At 42.2% G+C, this 25,074-nt stretch overlaps 1 protein-coding gene across 1 annotated transcript in view; it reads left to right on the top strand.

Moving 5' to 3' along the window:
• RNF144B (ring finger protein 144B) overlaps nt 1–25,074 on the top strand; it is a 252,111-nt gene that overhangs the window by 37,562 nt on the left and 189,475 nt on the right. Inside the window, exon 2 of the mRNA XM_085607055.1 lies at nt 24,210–24,406. Within this exon, the coding sequence (XP_085463181.1) occupies nt 24,242–24,406 (165 nt within the window). The 5' untranslated portion in view covers nt 24,210–24,241. The remainder of the gene's footprint in view (nt 1–24,209; nt 24,407–25,074) is intronic.

The raw sequence follows: 25,074 nt of genomic DNA, 5'->3' as shown, positions 1-25,074 counted from the left end.
GTTACTCAGCATTACTGCCACTCATATTGGTTACTTCACATATTTTGTTCTAGCTACTAGAAGCCGAAACCTGGGTTGTGGCGCATAGAGGGCAAGTAGGCTCGGGTTCTATCCACATCTCCCCCCTGTTTTTTAGCCTGTGGAGCTTCCAGTCATTTTACAGCTGTCTGAAGTATTGACAAATTTAAAAAAACAGTTTTCCCCCAATTTACCAGGAGTATTCTGTCACTTTATCATTAACACATTTGGGTGTGACAGACCGTGCTCTTCTGTAGTGAAGAAAGGCTCAAATGGCTTCTTTTTTTAACCACTTGGTTACGCCGTGCAATCTTTCGAAATGTCATTGTCTCCTTGTAATCAAATTGTTCCTCTGTAATTAAGGAGCAACTAGACACTTTCCAGAATCTGTTGCTCACACCACACTTTATTTTTAATGGTTTAGATATAATTGTTTTGCCACTAGTAAATATGCATCTAAACTGTGACTGCCGCAGCAATCCCTTAGGGGGATTGAGTTGAAGTGAAAGATCTAGATATTTCTTCTGTTTTACATATTGATGTGAACAACAACCAATATTGTTTACCAAACTCATTATGAACTTCATTAATTTGCCCTGTCGGTTCATTGCCTTATGACCATTTATAGCAGTTTTATATATATCGAAGAACAGAGCACTTTACCCAATTGGGTCAGTGTCTAGATTTCTTTAGCCTCCAGTTGTCTACGGTAGACTCATCGTGCAGGATGATAATTCCTTTATTAATAGGGCCTATATGGACAGAACAATGGGCGGTTAGTGTATATATTTTTAAATATATACAGTAGTTGCCAGGGACTTTGAGTATTTTGAAAGTTGGGCACTGTGCAGTGCCATTTTTAGGCCACGCCTGTGACAGCACACATGCATGCTAGTTTGCGAAAGATATTGTGTTATACAAGGGGCTTGGATTCTGCCCGTAGCTTAGCATTTGTGGGCTTGATTGTCACTCTCGATTGCTGCCTCCTAATTGAACAGCTCAAGCTGGCCTCACTTCCTGTTCTTTCATCTGGAGCATGGTCCCAAGTACAGATAGCTTCATCTTGGTTAGACTCCTTCCACTGCTGGTGCTGTGGTTGAGGTACTATTTTTCTTCCTTGTGTTGCTTCTGCTTCTTTTTCAATTTTCTTTTTGTCTGGTTGCTTTGTGTCGCTTCTTCACAACCATCCCCAATGTCCCATAGTCAGCATTGCTTCTTTCCTACCAGACCCCCACGCCCTTCCGTTGTCTGTGTTGCCTCTCCCTCTCACGGGCGGTGTTGCCAATTCCCTCCTGCCCTTCACCTTTCTGTTGTCTGTGCTGCCCCCCAGCCACTCGCCATACCAAAAAAACATTATGATGCAGCCAGCACTGGTAGAGTCACAGCTCGTTTTTAAATCTTCCTGTGTTAAAGCATGTTATTTTTTTTTTAACTTGTATTGCACTTTTTTAATAACTTTTAGCCGTACTGCGCAGCAGCCACATTACTGTACAACACTGGCAAAGCCAATAGCTCTTACTTAGGCAAGAGCCATTGACTTTGCCAAAGCTTGGTCCCAATGCTAGTTTTTTTCTAATGCCAATCTTGTGCTCCTTCCTCATCTCATTGAATAAACCTGCTAACTGATCCTTGTGTTGATAGTGTAAGCTCTGTTGCAGGGATTCTGCTCATGCACAGAACTATGCGCAGGAAATCAGGACCTCTGTGTATTGTGTACCAAAAAAGCCACCTCAGTGCCCAGAACCCCAATCCGACTAGCAATAGTGTCTCATTCGTTCTCTATAATACAGCGAAGCTACCAATTATTAGACAACCTAGAACATGCGACTTAATAAACTCTCAGGAATAGTGGGAAACAAGAACACTCTTTCGTTCACACTCATACTTGTCCACAACATGAGTAATCAGAGACACTGTATAGTTTTAAATGTTTATTTTTAACTAACGTGCTCTAAGGTGCAATACTCTAGCCAATACGAGCAGCATAATGCATAAGAACAATATAATCAGCATTGTTACAATTCCATAAAGCACAAAAGGGGAAATCATATTATAATGACAGTGGAAACAGGACTATAGTGCCTTTTACCACCCTCCCCGTGCTCATGAGCTAGTTTAGAATAATTATAGAAGACCTCTGGGCTTTGTCAGCGAGACCCCATACCCACGAGATCAGATGCGATGAATTACATCCCAGGATCAGCATAGCTCTTCTATGTTGGACAGGTTTTCTCCAAGTGCCTTCTCATGCATGTAATGCCATTTAAAAAGCACCCAAGTTTCAGTTGGGCCGCTGTGCTTCATGTTATGTCTATGTGCGTGGGACAGACCAAAGTGAATGAACAGCATACATTGTTATTCGACATTGAACACGCTGTGCAGACAGAGAGCACGGTGCCCAGCTAGATATGTGAAAGGTAGACCGTTCTCATGTGAAGCAGCGCCAGCAAAGTATTTTACGAGAACAGAGCCATGTAGTGTCGTGTGCAAAAGCGGCAGAATGGCAGCCAAGCATATATTACTTATGCTAACTTAGCAATGTCTGCAGTTAACCCCATTTCCTCACTACAGCTCCTATCCATCTAACTACATCAGTTGACTTTTGGATTTCTCCGCATTTGACATTACTTTGGTTAGTGCTGTATGCCTACCTCAGCTGTTAACTATTGCAACCTTTTTCTAGTCCCATCTACTTACCGAAACATGTATTTAGTTGTGTTGGTTTACTGTCCCACCAAAATATGTGCACAGTAGTGATACCAGTAGTAAAGATTTCAATAGAAGCAAGTCTGATCTGTATTTATTAACATAATTTCAAGATTATGTCCATCCTTGGGTGAGTGATTTTATTGTTTTCATGTTTCTAGATTTCATTTGCCCTTTTTAAGTGGTTTTCATTGCCTCATAAAGGTGTTTAGAATTTACTTAGCAGCAACAGATCTGTAGTTTATGCACTAATATCTGTGCTTCTTGTTTTCCAATACAGTCTTGATCTTCCGCCTGCTTTTGTGGAACCTGAGTCACAGAATAGGATTATGACATTTATAGGCTTATGCTAACAAATAACATAAATGTCTTTTTTGCCATTTACTAAAGTCAGTTGCATACGCGAAAAATATGAGTTTTCTAATTTTCCGGTTGTACGCCCGTGTCTACTGAAGTTAGGCTTAGCTTCACAACTGCGGATTTTTCGCTGAAGGGGTTAGTGTGAATGTTTTATTGTAGTTGCATTGTAAATTACTTCATACCCCTGTTTAGGCCTTGGAACACATTTCAGTTGACAGGTAGAATGCTACTCCGGAGAACGTGCACAGTGGAAAGAATGTTAGTTTATAGTATGATGTATCTAAGAAGTGTTTTGGTGTTGTGCATAAAGGCCCGATGAATGCTCATATTGTGTAACTTACAGCTGTGTTTGAGTATGGAATGAGAGGTAGTCGCTTATGCTTATAAACAATGTTGTGTATAGTTGGGAAAGTGCAGGAGTATAGTGTGGCCTATGGCGAAGTATTTTGGTGTTGCGTGTGATAACCAGATGGATTCTGCTCTCGCATTATGGGAATATAATAGCTGTGCTTAAGCACAGCATGGAGAGAAGAGTGATAGGTAGCTTTGCATATGTAGTTACCTACCACCTCTAGGTTATCTCGCCTTGACTCAAGCTTGTAAAATAGCTCGGTCTTTGCCGCCTTCCATAATTCCAGATGGCCTGTGAAAATTTCTTTAGGTGTTTATCTTTGCTGTTTAGTAACTTGGTTCACTCGAGAGACGAGTGATTGAGTGGAGTGCATGATTACTCCTAGGCTTGTGTTTTTTTAGTGGAGGGCCAAGTGGTTGTAGGCTTGTGATTCTTCCATTTCCATAGTTGAGGATCTTGATTTTGCATCTGATGAATTTCAGTTCATCAGCATCCATTAAGACAATGGCTCTTAGTCCGTGCTCTAGTTAAGATACATCGACATCTGTCTGGGTTTCCAGTAGGAGTGTGATCTTTGTTTCTGCTGCATAGTTGTAACAAGTTACAGGACTTCATGAGGTCTGGTAGCTGATTGAAGAAGGGCTTTGAAGAAGAGTAGAGAGACCGTGGAGCCTTGAGGCACCACTGAATCATTGAGGAAAGGTGTTGGTGTCTGTGGAGGGAGAAGGATGCCTGATCTTCCAGAGAGAGATGGCGATCACTATAGAATGCTTTCCTGAATACCAGGAGTTTCTAAGCTCAGGCATAAGGGTGGATGTTGGACTCTGTCAAAGGCAGCAGATATATCTAGAAATGACATTGCAAAAAAAACTATTTTTCTTAACTGTTTTACCAAGTGTTGATCAAGGTAGATTTTGTTCCTCTGTCAGAATGGACTGACTACACTCTGTCCTCTCAAATTAAATGCATATTGCTCTGATACTGTTGAGCATATCTGGCCACTCCCACAGTCATTGAATCCTTCAACCTAACCAATTACTGATATGTAGACAATGCCCAGATCCTGCTGTAACAGGAACTACATTGAGGTGTTGAATCCACTGCATTCATATTCTGACATGGTGCCATTCATGAATGCATAATCATAAAATAAATACTCAGAAAGCAGAACTCAAGATCTGCACATCTCTGCTGCATATAATGATCTCAGGCTGATGGCCTTCCCATCTGGAGAGCCACCTACAGTGTCACTGTGAAATGCTTTGAATTCGCCTTGGGCTCTGACTTCAAATTTGGACAGGTGACTGGACCTTTTTCGGTCATCAGAGAGTGCACAGGAATATGTTTTTTCTTTCACAGTGTGGAGGCAGCCATTGTGCGTTCACATCTGGAGTGTGCCAATACCCTCTACCTTTGTGCCCCATAATGTTTGTTTCGCAGACTGAAGTGGTTACAGAACAGCAAACTACTTGTGCATCGTGAGTCATGGCAGCATATTAGCACTACTTTCTATGCCTATCCGTAGCTAGGAGAAGGTCCTTAAAGGCCCTCTGCATCACCAACAACATACTACCTAGAATAGGACCTTCTTTCCAGAGAAGATTAGACATTTCTGTCCAGATGCAGTCGCGGCTCAAAGAATCCGTTTTGAATCCACACCTAACATACAACATATCATGGTTTGGACGTGTTATTTTCTCTACTAAAAACACTTTGGACCTGTCTGCACCGGAAACTCTAATGAACATCTGTTAGTGCACAGCTCTGAAGACTGGGTCCTTCCAATACACCTGATACTTTAGAGAACTCTGCAGATTGTGCTGTTTCAGTAGACTTGACCCACATACTATTACATGACCTTGCGGAAGTGAAAATTACCAGCACAATAGCCCTAGATGCAAAATTAGATCACTGCAAACATACATACACACAGTCATGGCTGTTGCCGTGCACTAGATTCACCCCCAGGGTCACCCACTGTGAAAATCACTCAGTTGGTCAAATTTTACCTCTAGTTCACATGTCTATGAATGCTCCTGCTTTCCACTCAGTAGTGCTTGTTGCTTTTGTTGCTTGCTGTACCATTATATGAGCACATCCCGCGCCCTTAATCATGGTACCTTTACATAACCACTCCTAAACAATGCTGCACACGGGCACATCCATCCTCCATACGGCTCGTCAAAATTGGACTAACCTAACTTAGCTCTACAATGTGCTTGCTGCATCCTAATGTGCGTACATGTCTGGGCATCATGAATATCACAATCACATAGCCTGCTTCCCAAACTTTCATATTACTATACTAAAACTGCACAACCAGTATTCTGCACCGTTTCCATCATCTGCATCTGGTGCGCTAAGCTGCTACGGTCTGTCTGCTAGAAGAGTGGAGCTCTTCACCAGTAGTCGTTCAAAGGCCCTTCTCTGCTCTCCATGTAGAGCACATCCTTCTCATGCACAAATTCATGCACCTGCATGACTCAGAGTGTCGGGTAACAACGCCTTGGTGGTACATTAATAGCAGCAATGAGCCGTGTAAGTTACAACGATGTAGATAATTGCACCCTTTACCCTACTGAGTAGGCATAAGGTTAGAATGACAATGAGTTTGTTGGAAAACAGCAGTGTTCGCGAATACCAACAAATTCACAACTTTGTGTGTTTTGACCACATTGCCAATGCCACCTAAATGAACACTTCCTTAGAAACACCTATTTTCAATCCCCCACCAATACTTATGATTGCCGAAATGGTCATTTGACACTTTTTCTGTAGCAGTAAGTGCCATGTACCCCAGGAAACATCTTCAGATCATGATTCTGAGAATCAGTATCTGTTATGTATGGGTGCAGATATATTACATCTTGTACACACAGGTTTAACTTCAATGGGCAAAATGTCTGACCTTCTGGCCTCCATTATGTCATCTGTTTGATAGTTGAAATTGTGAAAGTGCTGCTAATTATCTCTTACAGGTTTTTGTTGTTTTCTGAGGTCATGACTTGCATTCAGTCCAGCCGAAATGGCAGTTCGTTCTTCCTGCTGGGAGAGATGAGGCAAGGTCACCCTTGTAGAATGACACTTCTCGATTCAACTTTGGTAATTGTAAAGTTGAGTGATGGTCCTTCACAAAACACGAGTAAAGTTAACGTGGCAAATACTGGGGTGTTTTATACGGATAGCAGAGTGTGCTGCATGTTTGATATATGTAAAATCATGTTTTTTCCTAATGAGCCCTATACCGGTTTCAGAATTTTTAATCACTGTGATAGAAACTTCCAGTGACAGTCCTCATAATGACTGGAGCTGTTCCATTTGTGCCCTGCTGCCATTCGTTGCCAAAGCAACTGAAAGGAGAAACGATTTTTTTGCTTGTTCCTTTTCATATTAAAAAAATTGATTCTTGTGAAAGAATTGAGCCATTATTTCTTGTTCTTTTGCTACCTATATCTTTTTCTTATGTCACTTTGCCCAGCTGATTCTCAAACTTCAGTCGCTCTTTATCTAATGCCTTGTCGCTGATGAGATGGCTGTCGATATAAAAAAAAAAACTGAACACGATGAAACTTTCGTTTGAAAACCTCTTTTGACATCTCTAGCCCCCAATTATTGAACCCAAACGACATTGTGACAAATTTTTCTATTTTGAGTTCTGCGGTGCAAAATGTCTTCCAGAAAACCTCAGTCTGACATACTCTTTTTGGCTAGAAATGGAGAGATCTTCCTTAATATGCATCACGGAGAATTGTACATGGGATTTCAGTCTCTGCAGGGTGCTGAGCGCCTAATAAACTCCCTTTTTAGAATCATGATCATATATATATTTTTTAAATATAGACCGATTGATTCCGACTTTGTTGCGTGCCATTTCCATCTTAAGTTTTCGCGAGAAAAAGGAGTTTGAACATTTCAGAGCCATCCCTCTTATGCATGGACCCCTTACACATTTCACAATATACTTTAAAAACAGTTCATCCTCTGTGGGCAAAAGCTGCATTTGCACCTGACAATCTTAGATTCTAGTTTGTAGCATTTAGAGTGTACAACCAACTGTTGGTGATCATTACGCTTTTTGCAACAGGTGGCCGTTTTTCATAGGAAAAAGTGTTGGTTATGAGTCACGAAATGGATATTTCAATAGAGGTGACATGGAAGATGGCATTGCCAATGTGGTAAGCATTTAAGAAGTTGCAACTTTGTAGGTATTCTTAAACCTTTCCACTGTATTGTCTCACAACTTTTCCACCTCTGAATGTGTCTACTTCACCTAGCTGATGTACAATTTTAGATCCATGCTGAAGACAACTAACTGATTTTTATACTATCAAAAGCAGAGGTAAAACCATGTCTCCGTTCCTTGCTATGGTCAAATGGCTAACAATTTTCTTAAGTTAAATGCTGAGAAAATAGAGTTAATTATTTCCAAATACAACCTTACTAACTGGAATCCAGACCTCTTGCCTGAATCAAAATGTCCCTACCCTAAATCTCTTAACGCAGCCCTTAACCTTGGAATCTAAATAGATGCCATTTCTCAGACACTAAGAAGAATAAGGTTGCAGCCTACTGTTTTTGTACAGCTAGAAATTGGCAAAAGAATCCCACCGTGAATTCAGGCCGATTTTCAGAGCTGTGGAATGACCAGAGGCAGCCAGAACATGCGCACCTTTGCCCCAAACAACAAGTTTCTATACATTCCATCTCAGTCACTTAAAACCTGTTGAGGGATGCATCAGGTTTTTACCTTCCACAGTGGAAGAGTAGAACTTACAGACTAGTGGTTTCTCTCCATCATCGCCCACGGCTACTGCCTCGAATTCCACATCACCTGTCCCAATATACCTCCATTATACCACTCCACCAGCACAACATCGGCCAAGACCACCTGCGACTGTGTTGCTAGACGTAGTTCAGAAAGGAGCTTTTTAACTTGTCCCACCACATCAGCAAGGACAAGGAGTCTATTCCCTGAGCTTTCTTCTCCCCAAGAAAGATGGGACTTTGTGGACGATAATCAACATCCGACCCCTCACTCAATATATCACATCAGAGCCCTTAAAGATGAAACTCTCCAGAACTCTTCTACTGGTATGCATCTGGAACTTAGTGGCGACACTCTCAAGGGTGTCTTTTCAAATGTCCATCCTCCCAGGTCACCACAAGCACCTCACGTTTGTACTAAGTGGAGTTCTTTATCAAATCGAAGTACTACCCTTTGGAGTTACAACTGCCCCTGAAGAGTTTACTAAATGCCGCGCAGTAGCGACAGCAGTCTTTGATGCAACAACATTCATGTCTTTTTATACCTGGATGACCGGCTAGTAAAGAGCAGCAGCTGAGTGAGATACCTCACTCACACATAATACTACTCCACATGTTGAGATTCATGGTCAATGCCAAAAACATCCCCTCTTTACCCACAACAGACACAAACGTTCTTGGGAATCATGCTGAAAACAGTGACTAAAAATGCCTAATCCAGCAACAAACGAGGGCTGATTTTTCAAAGGCAGGTTCTTTTTACCTGACCTGAGAATGGTAGTAAAACATTTGGAGAATAATGCTTGCACATGTGCCCCCTGCAAGATTGCCTTCCAAGTCAATTGACTCAAGTGACCGACAGTTTGACAATCTAGCGTTGGTGGGGCCCGGTGTTCAGTGCAAACTGTAATGGTGAAAGAAATATTTACTAAATACGTTTTTCCTTGACTCCCTCAGAAGCAAGTGACCGTCGACGTAGGGAAAGCGCATGGCCTGACTCAAAATTAGTGGTTTGTGGCCTTATCCACAAAGTCACTGCATTTCAATGTACTTGGACCAAGGGCAGTTCAGCTACTATTCTGTGTCTTTCACAACCTCATTTGCAGCAAGGCAGTTTTCATTTGCGCAGAAATGACCACCATGCACTACTTACAAAAACAAGGGGGTGCTCGCTCGTCATAACTGTCCACGCTACCGCAGACAATTTTGCACTGGACTTTTCATCACCGAGTTTTCCTCGTAGCAGAATATTTTCCAGGAGTGGCAAGTGACTTTATGGACCTGCTCAGCAGGACGCACCAGCAAACACTCAGATGTGAAATCAAGGCTCAAATGCTCCAACGGTATTTATGTCACTGAGGGACCCCAGACGTATACCTATTTGCCATGTGAGGGAACCCAAAATGCTAAACCTTAACATTCAGGTTCTGAAACCCACAATCCATGGGCATTGTTCTATATATCAGCTGGTCAGGGACATTTCCTTACACTTTTCTGCCAATACCACTTGTCCCCTATCTTGTGAAGAAAATGAAGCAAGCACCTATGAGGCGAATTCTCATAGCTCCCACATGGGTTTGGCAGCCATGGTATCTTTCTCTCCTTGAAATGTCCATCCATTCCCACGAAAAACCACCATTGTGCCTAGATTTCCGAAAGCGGTATTAAAGTCATTTACTCCATCACAAACCCAGGTCTCTGAATCTTGGGATTTGGCACTCGAAGTGCTAGAATTTGGCTTCTTACAGCTTCCAAAAGAGCTAGAAGGCCCACCACATGGGCATGTTACGTGGCTAAATAGAAAAAGATTTGCCATTATTGTAACAGTCTTTACAAACCGCCTTTAAAAGCTTCATTACAGGACATTATCTGTTATATGTTTCTGCAAAGGTCAGGACTAGCCTACTTTTCCTTAAAGGTACACCTGGCTAATGAAGCCACTTCTTGCATAACCTGAAACTCCAGTCGATCTTCAAAATCCCTATTGTTAAAGGCTTTATGGAAGGTCTCGAAAAGGGAATGCCACCAGCCCCTTCATGGGACGTGAACATTGTTCTTCTATGACTTATGTGGCCTCCATTTGAGTTACCAAACACATGTCCATTGCAGTAAGTGGTTTGGAAAGTAGCCTTCCTCAGTGCAGTCCCTTAGTGCAAGGTTAGTGAACTGCAAGCCTTGCCTCTGGAGCCATGTACCAAGTGCACAAAAATTGGGTTTCCTTACAATACCACCTCGTTGTCTGCCAAAAGTTGTCTCCTTTCAACGTCAATGAAACTTTTGATTAAAACTGTTTTTCCTCAACTACAGTCAGTTTTGGAATGGGATTTACGCACTTTTAATGTTGCAAGACCTCTTTAGCACTACATTGACTAGACCACTCATTTAGAAAAACCACCCTCAGCTAGGAAATCAATTTTCCAAAGCAGTTCTTGCCAGCTCAGTTGTCAGATGCATTCAAATGTTCTTTGTCAAGCCAAAGAGACACTACACTCTCTGCACTTTCAACTCCTAAGAAAGGACCCACAATGGATTTCTTAAGTATCATCTCACTTGCACACGTCTATAAAGCTATGAGAAAGTGTACAATCCGGTCATTCACTAAGCACTGCAGTCTACCCATTCATTCCCAGCAAGAAGCCCAAGTTGGGCAAACTCTGACCCAAAACAGTATTCCAAAGCTGCTTCTGTTACTACACACAAGTAACCACTTTTGGGAGATGGGTACTCTTTCTAAGTCTATACACCACGTGTGAACTAGAGCAGCACATGCTGAAAACAGGAAATGCTAATTACCAGTCAAAGCCTGTTTGCAGCTTGTTGTGATATATATTCAAAAGCACCCTCTCTCTTACTCAGATGCAAGCTCAGAGTACGACATCTAACAACCACAATAAACACTATCTTTGTACATACATATACCTCTACTGTTGCACATGCAAAGAAGTCAATTGTATCTCCACAACTCCTATTCCCGTTGGTGAAAAACTCCATCTGAAAGTGAGCCTATGTTCTGGTGCATTGTGGGTTTCAGGGGAGCTATCACAAGTTACCTTAAAATCAAATCCTCTTTGAAGAAAAACAGGTTGCAAAGTCGGCTCTTAACACTACATGCCAAGAGTGTGCAGAGTGTGTTATCTGCAGTGCTATGAGCTGCAAACCGATTGTTACAGGTAAGTAACATTATCCTTACCACATGAACAAAATATGAAAATATGCCCTACTAAGATTTTGTCATCTTTACCAATACTTGTCATTGATTAGCAGTATTAGCATAAGTCTTCGCAGACCATTTCTTTGCACATCTGGAGAAACAGGAACACAAAAAAAGCCCAGCCAGTTGCATGGAAGCCCATGGAATAACAGGCAATGTGATTTGGGTGTAGTTCCTCTTTATAAGAATGGCATCAAATATGGCCTCTCAGAGTTTCGGTTTTCCTACAAGATTTCCCGATTTTCAGCTTCCCGGAAGCACAGCAATGTATCTGCTGCTAGCTACATTGCTGTACAGCCCAGAAAGGTAGTCTGGCTTTTCAACCACCTCTTGAGATAATCGTGAACATGCCTCCAGATGCTCTTACTGGTACACACTGAAGAGGCTATACAAGTGACCTGGGTAAGTGCAAGGTGGGCAGCAAGACAGATCACCATCACATGAATGTCGATAACAAACTCAAAATGTGGCTCCTTGTTCCTATTTGACATCTTTACTTAGTTGCCCTTTGATGTTTGTCCCCCCCCCCTTTTTAGTTTAATTGAACCCGTTCAAGCAATGCCGTTATCTCAATAGTGCCAAAAAGCTCTGCCACATGTTGAGATCTAAGAATAAACATGTAACATAGATGTGAATAGTGCCGTGAGTGATGGAAAGTGGCCAAAACACATTTAATCCACAACTGCCTTGTAGGTCGTTTGCATTATCTGTCATATATGGGTTGCCCACATGTGATGTGGGACGTGCAAGGTGCTCACTGTTATCCTAGTTGACTTTGCCCTGCCTTGACAAGTAGCTGCTCTGGTTCTTCTTGTTGCCGTTTTTTATGGAAGTGGTGGTATTTCTCTGCACATCCTCTCCGTGTGAATAGTCTCCCACCGGCCACCGCATTTGAGCCCACCCATGTAAATTATTTTAATATATGTGTAAGCTAAACCAGAGTGGGGAGTAACTTTAAACCAATTAATGTCATTGAGCCCAGAAGCATTTTGGAAGAGATAGTTCTTTAGTTGGGGAGAGTTGGTTTATTGGTTGCTTGACGAAGATGAGGTGGTGCAGAGTACCATGGGAAATGAACGTTCTTGCTGCAGGGACATACCATAAGCAGTTTGTCTTGACTGGATTAGTGAGAGATGGTGTTGAGAGCCCCAACCATAGGCTTCTGATTTGGTGGTTTAGAATGAATAGTTTGGGAAAGTAGCCTGGGGTTGTGATGTGTGAGGCTTTCTGTAGATAGCAGAGGGTTTTAATTTTGATCCTTCGTTTGGCTAGCAGCTAGTGGAGCGATTTTAATGTAAGGATAAAATGATTGGAGTCCTCCAAGTCAAATATGACTTTTTCTGTGTCCTTTATAGGTGATTCAATGTTTTGCCTGGGTTTTCACCATAGACTCTTTCCCAGTAGTCAATGTGTGGTAGGACCATGGGCCTTCACAGGCACGACCAGGAGTGTGGGGGGTGCTTAGGTTACAGTAGAGAATGTCGGTGACGTGAGAGTACATTTTGCTTTATTAATTTTTATGGTTTTCTACAGCATTCGCCAGGCCTCATGAGCACCAGAGCACTGTACAGCAATTTGCATAGAGTCATGCAGCTCCTTCTTTACACTAAGAATTGAAATAATGCAATATTGCGATTCCCGCTGGTGAATATATTGTGGAGGTATTCATATTTTTTATATAGATTCACATGCCACTGTAAGGTCAGTCTGAACCCTGAATGTTAGTGATTCTGTGTTTTTAGCGCTGCATTCCACCATGAGGTCACTTAAGAGTGCATGCGTACAGTGCAAGGTTGCAGTTTTAGGGCTAGTGCGATCAGATGAACCACGAGATTAAGCAGGGTACAATAGTGAATGCTGAAATGCTCTTTGTTTTAACGGTGTTGGTCCGGTTCCTCACACAGGGTCATTGTTTTTAATGTATATATTATGATGTAGACAATAATTAATGTTCTCGGTCACCTATTCATTGAATTTCTTTAATTCCATGTTATCGTATTTAATGTGATAGGGGTATACACAAATGTGCATGACCTCACACAGCTTAGAATATGTAATGTGTTTGGTTATATTCTATATCACATACATGCAAATGAATGTGCCAGATGTAATATACTTCAAAAGACCGTAATTAGGTTGCCAAGCTTTGAAAAAGTAATTGTTAATGGTCTCAGCGATGTTTCTTTGAGACGCGCTCATTTCTGGTGCACACAAGACGGATACTCCCTCGCAACACCTTTTTATATGCCGAGTTCCTCACATGGAGCGACACATCAGATTCAGTTCTATCGGCGCATGCACACCAATCATACGAGTGCATGTGTTCCGTCTTTCCACTGCTCCATATCACATCAGTCAGGCGCTTGAACTGTGACCCAGAAGTAAATACCGTAGAGCCGGTCTGCTCTCTTTTGCTTTGCTCTCTGCAGTGGTGGCGTGCTTCTAAGCAGCCCTTGAAGCGGCAGCGCCTTGAATGTCCTATCTTAAATCGATGAACTGCCTTGAACTCTGCGTGTGCAAGGCATCGGGCCATATTACAATTTGCCTCAGTGCAAAAGGGTGCAGACTCATGTTGCATTACGTACACTGCTATCACAACTGGTATTCCAGTACACTAGTTTTCCAACTCCATATCACAAAAACATTTTTTTTGCACCATGGTGAAAACTGAGCACACAATTTGATGAAAAATATAATGACACTTTTTTTGCGCTGGAGCAAAGTTTACTCAAAGTGGCCTTGAGTTTTGACAAGCTTTTGGCTAGTTTAAAAAACAATATTACCCACATAATTATTCTGCATTGATAACATTTGCTAAAAACTTGCGTAGAGCTCTTACCGCCCGCGGGGTCAAAGGGCTGCGCACCCTTATACAACGGACTTTTATGCTAATTAGTGCACAAAATAGAATGTTGGCCCTTACTAGGTATAAAGTGTTCACAGTGCTTCAAGTCTGACACCCCCTTCACCCCAGGTCAAGCGTCTATTTAATGGGGGTCAGTATCCGACAACTGTCCGCAGAGAGGCAATACCTGCCAGAAGAAAGCTGCCAGGCTACTGGGCCCTTTACCCCGTGTGTTCAGAGACATCTAGTCTACAAAACAACAGGTACTGCTTCATACATAGAGAAAAAGCTACGTACTGGACAGACACATTTCTTTTTCTTTAAATCTTTTTATTATATTTTCTTTTAGTTCAAGAAAACAGCAACCAGTACATTAATTGCATTTATCTTTCACATACGCTAGACCACATTCAGTATTCTACATCGAGCAGAACATCCACCATTCTTGGCAAAAATATAATTAATAGTACAAACAATAGGAAAAGCAATCAGTATCTAACTTTAGTGCAACCTACAAGAAAACTAGAACCCTTTGCAATGCCTTAGTCAGTGAGAAAACATTAATTAAAAATGTAAATTAAATAAACATTTTACAGCGCTGCTATGATACTTGTTTTTATTTAATACATTTTTGGGCGCTTTATATAGTGTCCGCGTCAACCGAAGGGACAGAGGTGTTTTAGATTACCACCTGTTACTTCATGCAAGCACACGTGTAACAAATTACCTCCGCATTTAAACCTGCTTTTCACAGTTTTATTTTCGGGTCAGTTTTCTATAGCGCCAACGTCACCCAAAGGTACAGGAGTGCTTTATATTACCACCAGTTACTGCACAATATTTTGCCCTTCTCAAAACACAAGTCATAACACTGTAACAGTGTTTCTTTAACTTGCATTGCACAACTGCTCACCAAGCTAAAACTTACAAAATAAAAAATGTATTATTAGTCACATAGGCAAAATCTATTGCATTTGCCGCTCTCTTACTGAGTTCAGACACATTTACACATTCGAATAAGCTCTCCAGGAAACATGAAGTTGCTCGATCACCCCTGGCGTCTATGGCTACTGTGTGCACTTTTGTTTGCAGCCTTCACTTTCTGCACAGCAATAGGGAATGTAATCAGTGAGTGTCATGACGCCATTTGGAAAGCTGTTACATATCTCTTGACACTCATTATCATGCGCCATCAGTTTATGTCACACCGTTATTATTTTGTGTGCTACCCAGTATACTGGCACAAGCCACACACTTACCTCTTTTGACAATGTATGCAGGTCTGTGACTGACCATGTGCGCTTTATGCACCTTTAGCTTTGTGTGTCAGTTAGGGTTACTACTACTAGATGGTACCTGTCACCACAGAGTACATATTAACATATTGCTCTTTCATTTTATAAATCATTTTTGAAGTATCTTGATTACATTATGTGACCCAAAGACTAAACTCCTGGAATGCATCACAGTAGTCAGAACTGGAATATGCAGCCTCTAGAGAAGGGAAGTATCTGGGGAAAAAAGGGCCAGTCCGACAATGTGTGCCAGTTCTCTTTCTCCCCCCCCTCCCCCCCCCCCCCCCCCCCCCCACACACACGCAACCCTCTGCTCCAGTGTGCCTATGTGAGGGCCTGTCTCCAGGCTTTGGGATCAGTGAGGGCTATGAAAAAGCGCAGGTGGATCGTGAAGTTGCGTGAGTGAAAAAAATTCACCACAGTTTCTGTGGGTCTGCCGTGTTAGATACTAATAAATCTGTCCAATTTTGAGTGTGCCTGAACAGTATGCACGCACCTGTGGTAGCTTTCATTTTAATGTGCACCCTGTTTCCTCAGAGTTCAGGTGTCCCTTACCTTTTTAGGTTTCGCTTGTACAGCGCTTGCGCTGTGCTTGTGAAATCTATTGTATTCAATATAAATCTTAAAGTGGCGTACATCCCGCTCCCTTGCTTTTCATTGGTTCCAGTGCTTCCCACTTACTTTTCCTCCGTTTCTATTGGCTGTAGCATACTGTTTCCTGTTCTTTGTGTGCTTCTCTTATCAGTATCCCACGCCAAAGTACTGTTTCCATCTGCTTTTGGGGAACTTTTTTTATGTTTTGCCTACACAGCACTGGCGCTGTGCTTATCTACATAATCTTACCCTGGCTGCATGCATTTCAAGCGTGCTTGGCCCCATTTTTTTGTTGTTTGTCCAACTCCTGCACACTATCTGCACTCCCGCCCCGAACGCGTTCACCTCAGAGTAGACCAGCAAAACGCTATATGAAATACTACTTTTATCATTAAAAACAGCTCCTGTTCCCACACACATCTCAATCTCAGTGATCAGGCAAAGCAATGTTGTACTAAATTAGGTAATAGTAACAACCGTTCTTTATAGCGCTTATATTCCACCTTACAAAGCTGTCATTATTGTTTGAAAGGTCTTCTTTCCCAAACATAGAAAGCTCCCTCTTTGTGAACTTTCCACAGTCCTGCGCCTACACAAATCTCTATTTATGCCAAGCGCTGAGAGGGTAAAGAGACTAGGCACACACATTTTCATCCCTCAATTATCTCTAAAATGCCCATTAGCCCCGTTTTTCACCAGTTCATACTCTGATTTGACAGATTGATTGCTCAACCTTGGAGGAGGGACACTGATCTATGTGTAATGCTCAGTTGCTACGCTAGCATCTGCGCATGCTCCTTCTAGAATACACTTACATGTGCGCACACTGTTTTCTATGTACAAAGGAGGCAGCTGTGCTTCTTTTTTGTTTCCGATGAGCATTGGGTTCACCACAACACTACTTTCCTGCACACGCTCACTCCAAGTCCTAAATTGGGCTTGCATGTTTATTTCCCTTATCTTTTCAGAAATTACAACTCTCTCTCCAGAGAACAAACTCTGAGTACAGCTTTCACTCAACAAACTGCAACACTCAATCCAACAAGGTACATTGTGAATGTGCCCCACACCCCCCTCTCCTCTCTAAGGGATCATTCAATGCAGCCACGACCAAACAAAACAAGGCCTGGCACTTTGTGAAAGCTTTGGAGCTTTTCAGGTCTGTCCTGGGGCGCAGGTCGCTATATAACCTGCCTGCCAAAAGCTGATCGTCCCACTCCTTGATTAGCGGTTTCATTAAAACCGGTAATTTAATTTGATCTTGCTGCCAAAATATTTTAAGCACCCCATTGAAATCGGGATCAAACTGTTTGCTTGTGCACAGACCCCTCTGCAAGAGGTGCTTTTTGGACTTTTGTGGTGTTAAGCTTTTTGTAACAATTGATACACTTGTCATTAAACAAATTCTGTAAAATGACTTCTTCTTGTTCAGACTTGTAGAGAAATTGACCACTCCTATGAGCCTTGAAGTTTTAAGCTGTACCTCACCAGGAGCCGGGTGAGGTGAGCGGTGCCCAGGCAGCTGTCTCCGGCTGGAGTCTCGGCTCTGCCTCATAAGCACAGGCTGAGCTCCTTTCAGAATCTCCATTTATATTTTTCTGTACATACTATTGGTGTACCGCTCACCCTATACTCGCACACCTCTTACCTTGTACAGCGTAACATCTCTCACCATGTACACTCACACAATTCTCATTCTGCACTAAACACACATCAATCACCATGCATTGAGGTGCTTTCATCCTGCACTCAGACACTTATCAACCTTCATTCATGCACCATTCACCCTGCCTAGAGAGTAATCGCACCATTCTCCCTGCACTCATACACCGTTCCCACACCTCTTAACTTATTATTAATTCCGTGGGCGAAATATAATGCATTTACCAATGCTTTTTGGAGTATACTATCCCAATAATTTCAATTGGCTTTGCTTGCCTCTGAAACTGAATGTTGATTTTGGCTAATTGTACATTCATTTCTGCGCGAAGGGCTTCTGCGTCTGTGCTAGCTCTAGCAAACAAGTGCTGAATTTGTTTTAAAGCTGTCAGTGTGCTTTCTCCCACGTTCAACTCCAATATTGCTTCCCTTTGTCTGTGCTCACTTATTCCTGCTACATTATCATAGTTATATCAGCGGGAAGGTGACAGGTTTTTGAGTTATTTTCGGTCTTGCTTCTAAATCTAGATTCGCAAAAGAGATTACTTCCTGAAAGAATAGATTCTCCAGACTTTTTGTTGTTGCTTATGAAAGTTTGTGGATCCTTCTTTTGCTCATGTTACAATATTTCCTCAGGTCATTAAATGCTTTGCTCATATCTAAACTGGGAAAGGACGCACACTCTAGATCGATCGTGAAGATAGTTTCACTCGAGGAGTGCCGTTCCAGAACAGAAACCTTGTTCATAGCAACTTTAGACGCAGCCTCTAGCATTTGACCAATTTCACCTTCCATCTGGCTAGAGTTCTCTAATAAATTTGCTGAGATATTCCGGCTTGCCATTTCTTAATTGTTATTATGTAAAGAAACTCTATAATGTGGCGCTTTTGTCTTGATCCTGCCAGCACACTTTCTGATGAATTGAGAGTTTTATTCGCACTCTCCCGCTCATTTTTGGGTCTGTTTTTTCAAATTTTCAGCCACCTGGGCTCAGACTTGCTGATCTGGTGATGCTGCATCCGTAGTCAATGATAAACTTGACTAAGGGCAGGTGCGTCGTAACTAGTTTGATACACTGGGGCATGCTGTCTAGCGGCCTTAACCCATTCAGTGGAGCCGTTATTACTAAAGGCTTTAGACTGGAGAGTTTCTGAATATAGGCAAGCACAGCCTAACTTTTCCTCAATAATATTCGTCACAGGGCCCATGCCCATGATTTTTTTAATTGTATCGCTTGGTGGCATGAGTGCTGTTGTTGTGTTTTGGTTTTTTTCTCGAAGGCAAAAAGTTGCTTGTTCTTGTATGCTCAACTGCCTTACGTTATGTGAATACAATAACCATTCTTTTTCAGAGCTGTCGCTCTAGCTCAGCATTGAGTTTGAATTTAATTTGTGTTTTACAGTACACTGGGTCAGAACCCGCAATTGACTCTTCGAGTGAGCTCTGATAGCTGGAGAGTCAAAAGCACAAAAGGACTAACTATGGACCAGGTTGTACATGACACTCGGGATACCCATTGTACACCACTGTATCCACTGTGGATGCTGACCTATAACCACTATCTTCTGCAAACGTGGGAAAAAATGCTTCATACAAATAGACACTAACAGTTCTACACAGCCTGACTTGTCATTTACCCTATCGATCACTTTTGGGTCAACACATGCCAGGCAGCGCAGTTGTCTGATTGCAAACACATAATTGGTACATGCTGAAAGCTTACCTTGGAATGCCTTTTGCCCATTGCTTACCGTTGGATTTCTGTTTTTTTTTAACTTACATTTGCTTGCTTTCTATTTGCTGGATTTATTTGTTTTTGACCTTCCAGCATGTCTTTGTCTCTCCTCAGCCTGTTTACAACCTCTCTGACTGGCTTCTCTTTTTTTGCCCACAAGTACTAATTTTCTGGGAACTGTTTTTTTCTCTTTTTTGTAAAAGTGCATGTGTTTTCAGCTGTCTCCCTCATATGCTAATTCAGAAATCAGTAAACAGTGCTGGGTTTCTTTGAAAAGGTTTCCTCCCCACTATCTTTTTGCGTTATTGATTCTACTTATTTTTGGCATTATCAGTTTATAAACCACCAACACGTGTGCGGATCTGTTTTCTGTCTATCAGTTTGTTTATTTCGGTCAGTGCTTTCTACCAATAGCATAATTTAAACAATCCTCTTCCTCATTTTCACGCCCATGCCATAGCCGAATAGTCATGCTGGAGTTCATAAGTTGAACGAACAATAAAGAGACGGTTACATTTTGTTTTTATTTTGTCACATTTGGTGTGCATTAAAAGAGAGCGATCAATGTCAGGCTGTTTCAAATAGAGCTTGGTGGCGCCTTTGTGGCAATCTTGTTTGGTACTGGGAGTGTGAAAGGTAAAGGCTGTTGGATGTCATTTTTTTCTAGCACACAACAAAATGTATATGCCTATAAAAATGAACTGGTATAAATATTTCAGAATGTCAGTAGTTTGGAAAGCACCCATAAAACACTTTTGTAATTCTGAAATGTTGTGGAAGCAAAGATTTTAATATTATCAAAACAATTCAATATACTTGGTGATGCTGGTTTCCACACGTTTGTGCGCTAAGTAGTTTTATCAGTGAAACTGTATGTCCAGGCAGAGATTTAGTGGCAATTTGAATGAAAAATGTGTTGTCTGTAAATGGCAAATGCGCTCCCATGCCAATCTTTTGTCATATATTTGTGACAGTGTGCTCCAAAATGTACCATCAACTACATACTACATCCTTATCCCCTTTCTGCAGAATACGTTCTCTACGCTTGTTTTTGTGACACGTGGGTTTTTCACAATCCATATGACTTCAGTGATGTAACATTAAGTGTTAACACAAAAGTGCTTAAAAGATTAGTATTCATCAATGAAGCATATATACAGAGTACTGTATTATTTGCAATTCACAACTCAACAAGACATTTTAACAGATTTTCATAGGATCTGCTGAAAACAGTGCAGGGTCACATTCAGAGGACTTTACACATGAATCTAAAACTACAAAGTGAAATGATCAAAAGCAATTTAGGAAGTATGTGCGTGGAAATTACACATGACAGTTAGCAGAATCACTCATTATGTTCCTTTTACCAGCAACACTTCTAGTGCAAGTCTCGCCAAAGCGGGAAGGGGGGATGGGTTATAGCATTTGCTACATTTACTGAGCCTGTTTCTAAGCATTCCTAATATTTAAAAAAATAAAAAAAATAAAGGAATAAGGTTATGAGGCATAATATTCTATTTCATTTTAGTTCCCAAGTTACTTCCTTTGCTCACTTGACTCGCTAAAGGTAGTGATGGCAAACAAAGAAGGCTTACCCCACGGTATGGTAGAGGTGCAGCGTCTCAAATACAGCATAGGACAGTATTGTTAAATCCTGGTCTCTTCTAGAGACTGGGTGCATAATTTAGAGCGCAGTATGGAATTAAAGCCTCAAAATCCTCCACAACTCAGTCCCCACACCATGTACATTCTTCACTCCAGCTATCCCCACCTCCCATCCACCGGTTGTCTGATTTCACCCTGCTAAAATCAATGTAGCCCTCAGCCGCACTGCAGACACCATACTATTTGGCCCCTGGGAAAATGTTTGTAAGTACCCATGGTGTACAGCATCACGAACAAGCATAGGCATGGCCAATAGGTCTCACCTTTGGGACCTTATAAGTGTTTAGCCATGCAACAGTTGATGTTGTTGCACCAAGGATATTGTGCTGGATAACTAAACACTTATAAAGTCCCAAAGGCGAGACCTATTGGCTATTCCAATGCTTGTTTCTCTGAAGCCCTTTGCTGTAAGTATCCTATAAATTCAGAGATGTGGCATCGGTCCAGTCTAATATGAGTTTTGAAACCACTGGTGTTTAAGTGAGAACAAAAAACAAACGCTTAATTGCAAAAACAAAAATAATATTATTAATTTAATAATAGTGTGAGTAGAAGAGCCAGAAAGGTAAATGTGTGAGCACAAGGGGCAGGGAGCAGAGAAGACAAGTGTGTAATCATGGAGCAGTGTATGTGCGTGCATGTGTCTGTATGTGGGATCTGTGTGTGTGAGCATTCATGCAAAAAGTGTCTGTCTGTGGAAGAAACAGGAGCAGTGTAGGGCCAGTAGCAGAAGTGCCCGGGGTGATTGTGCAGAGAGCACAGGAAGTATGTGTGTGTGTGGGGGGGGGGTGCAGGCGCAGAATGCAGTGTATGGGCAGATGGGGGAGCGAAATCAGATATGCTCTCCACATATGTTGTTCTTTCAAAATAGTGCAAAATAGTGTTCTTTGACCTGGACCCCATCAATAACTGTGTAAAAACGGCCCAGAATCTGCATATACCGGGTCCACTGATGAATCTTTCATAGTTCTACACATGTAGTTTTAGGGTGAAAGTATTAAAGTCTCTGGATCAGGAGTTAGCATAACATACACATCTTTTAAAAATAAACTCTTCTGGAGTTTCACGTTTCATATAAAGGAGTGCACATTTTGTAATAAGGCTTGCTGTGCTATCAGATTTTAATAGTCAAGGTTGCGTGGGTTGGGGATGGCATGGGAGATCAAGTGAAATACAAGCAGTGCCGATATATCTGTCTCTGCAGCTAAAAGCAGCAGCTGAAATGTATAATGCTCACTTAAAGCTGCTTGGAACTCCAGGCTCTGTGAATGGGCCTGGAGTGGTGCATCACTGCTGGCTTTACCAGGACGTGGTAGCCGGCCATGCAATGCTCTGTTGCGAATGGAAACACGCCCTACTGCAGTGTTCCAGTGCCTCTGGAGGGAGAAAGACACATAGTTAAACAAGCATCGATGGGTGGGAGGTGGTGTGGGGACGGTATGACACGGAAGTTAAAGTGAAATATAAGCAGCGCCGAAGCTGAATGTACACCATATGAAATAAAGTGTTTAAAAATATTGCGCAGCCATTTTGAAGCTGTGCGGTCTTTACCTTACCGTAAGCAAGAGCTTGGGCAGAAATGGCGTGGGTCCAATTAAATTAAAACAATGGGGCATGTGAGGGATCCAGATTATGCCAGGGGTTTAAAAGTGGCGATATGGAAACACACCGTATGAAAGAAAGTGTTTCAAAATATAGTGCGGCGATGTTGAAGCTGTGCGGTCTCTACATTGCCTTACCAAAAGCGAGAGCTTAGGGAGAAACGGTGTGGGGCCAATTCAATAACAAGGTACTGCCCGCAGGGAGTGGAGGCTCTGGTGTGCAGCAAGTGGTGTATGCAACAGGAGGGGTGCGGGGCCAATTCAATAACAAGGTACTGCCCGCAGGGAGTGGAGGCTCTGGTGTGCAGCAAGTGGTGTATGCAACAGGAGGGGGCTAAACACTCGAGAGTGGGGGGAAAAAACAAGAAGTACTTGTACTAAACTCTCGTGCTTGTGCTGGCATGCCCCTTACGAGAGCGAGCAGTGGCGCGTGGACCATTTGTTTTCAATTTGCGCACGCGCGCCGCTGCTCGCTCCCACAAGGTAGATGCCAGCACAAGCATGAGTGCTGAAAAAGAGCTGACCAATTTCTTAAGGTCATCTCCTAGAGCAACGCATGCGCGCTGCCTACGCGAGACCTAAAAACCATTGGCCAAGCCAATAGGTCCCAAAGGTGAGATCTGTTGGCTTTGCCAGTGCTTGTTTAAAGGTCGATGTCTGCCACCTCTGTCTTCAGCTTCCCGAGAACAGGAGCACAGCAGAGTCCAAACAAAAGAGAGAGTGAGAGATGATGGATGAATGATAGGAAAGGAAGGAAGGAAGTGAGAGGAATGGAGTGGGGCTGATTTGAACATTTTTGCCATGGCTGCTTTTGGTTCCCAGTTTGGGCCGCCATGGCATGTGTGTAGGTGCTCGGGTGGCATGGTATCAAGTACGTTTTATACTAAGGCTGCAGGGTTTAGTCTTGATTGAGAAAGCAGCTCAGTGTGCTATGAAGGTTTAAGCGCCACACTAACACATAATTACGGTATGGAAAGTCTCCTCTGTTCTGTGACCCCACAGATGCCCTCTGCCTCATACTTGTAACATGACCTTGGAACTCCTCCTGAGTGATTTGTAAACAGGTTCTATTTGACTTTGCTTACTTTAAATCGTATATATTTCAGGTATGACTGGAAATTGGAGCTGAGAAGGAACGCTGATGGGAATACTAGAAAAATATGCAATTAATAGTAATTACAATTGATTTTTTTGTGTCCAATATTTCTCTGTCCACTTTTGCGAATGTTCCCGTAAATAGACTGTTCACCGTACGGTGAGGATTTCACTAAACTGAGCCTTTAAGCTCGAACCCCGTGAAGTATTTACTCAGTGTAAACAAAGAGCTCCACAGTTGTAAGCCTGGCAGGCTGCATCATTGATTTTCTTTTAGCTGATTGTGTGTGTGTTTCTTTCTCTCTTTAGGGAGTAGGACCCAGAGGTGCTGCCATTCACCCATGGCGTCTGCGGGCCGGGTGTGCCATCACACCCTGATGGCTGGCATGTCCACCGCGGGGGAGCTCACTTTGGAGCCCCTGATCATGTGCAAGCTCTGCCTGTGTGAACACTCTCTGGAGAGGATGACGACCCTCGAAGAGTGCAGCTGCATCTTCTGCACGATGGTAAGTGCTCCCCTCGAGAGCCTAATGGTCATAAGTGCTGCTTAGCATGCAGCATCACTGGTAATATTTTTATGTAAAATGACAGCGGAATCGCATTTTATTTTGTAGAGTCAATTAGTCTTTAGCTAGCTCGTTGAAATAATGTTTAAAACAGTTTAATACTATTGTTTGAAATCTGGATCAATAAACTCTTAATATTCACATCCACCTCCTGCTTTATGTTGGTAAGTCTATTCATTGTTTGTTGTCTTTTTCATTCATTTTTAAAGTCACTCCTGAGATTGGATGTGGCCATAATGCAAAGTAGGATTCATAAAATAATTATACAAACTTTATTTACAGTCCAAATAAGTGGAAGCAACTACATAACCGGTCAGCCTTTTATATTGCTTGGCTTTTCCTCGTGTTCTCTCCTGTTTACTGAATGGTGGCCAGAGTATCTCAAACCTTCTTTTCTCCCTACTTGTCATCTTGTGCGCCTTGGTCTGCCATTTTCTTCAGTAAATTGTGTTTTTCATGTTCGAGCCATGTGCATGCTAATGTATCCCACAAATACTTGGCATAACACCAGATAAGATAATGGTTGGGCTCTGGGAAACGGAGAATCGATTTTACAAGTTAAGCAACAGCAGTGTTTTTCAAAGCAAACAAAACGATGTCTCTATGAG

Source organism: Triturus cristatus, chromosome 5_2 (genome assembly GCF_964204655.1).
Source record: "Triturus cristatus chromosome 5_2, aTriCri1.1, whole genome shotgun sequence".
Classification (NCBI taxonomy): Eukaryota; Metazoa; Chordata; class Amphibia; order Caudata; family Salamandridae; genus Triturus; species Triturus cristatus.
Note: the sequence above shows the minus strand (reverse complement) of the source record. Positions and strands in the feature narration are given on the sequence as shown.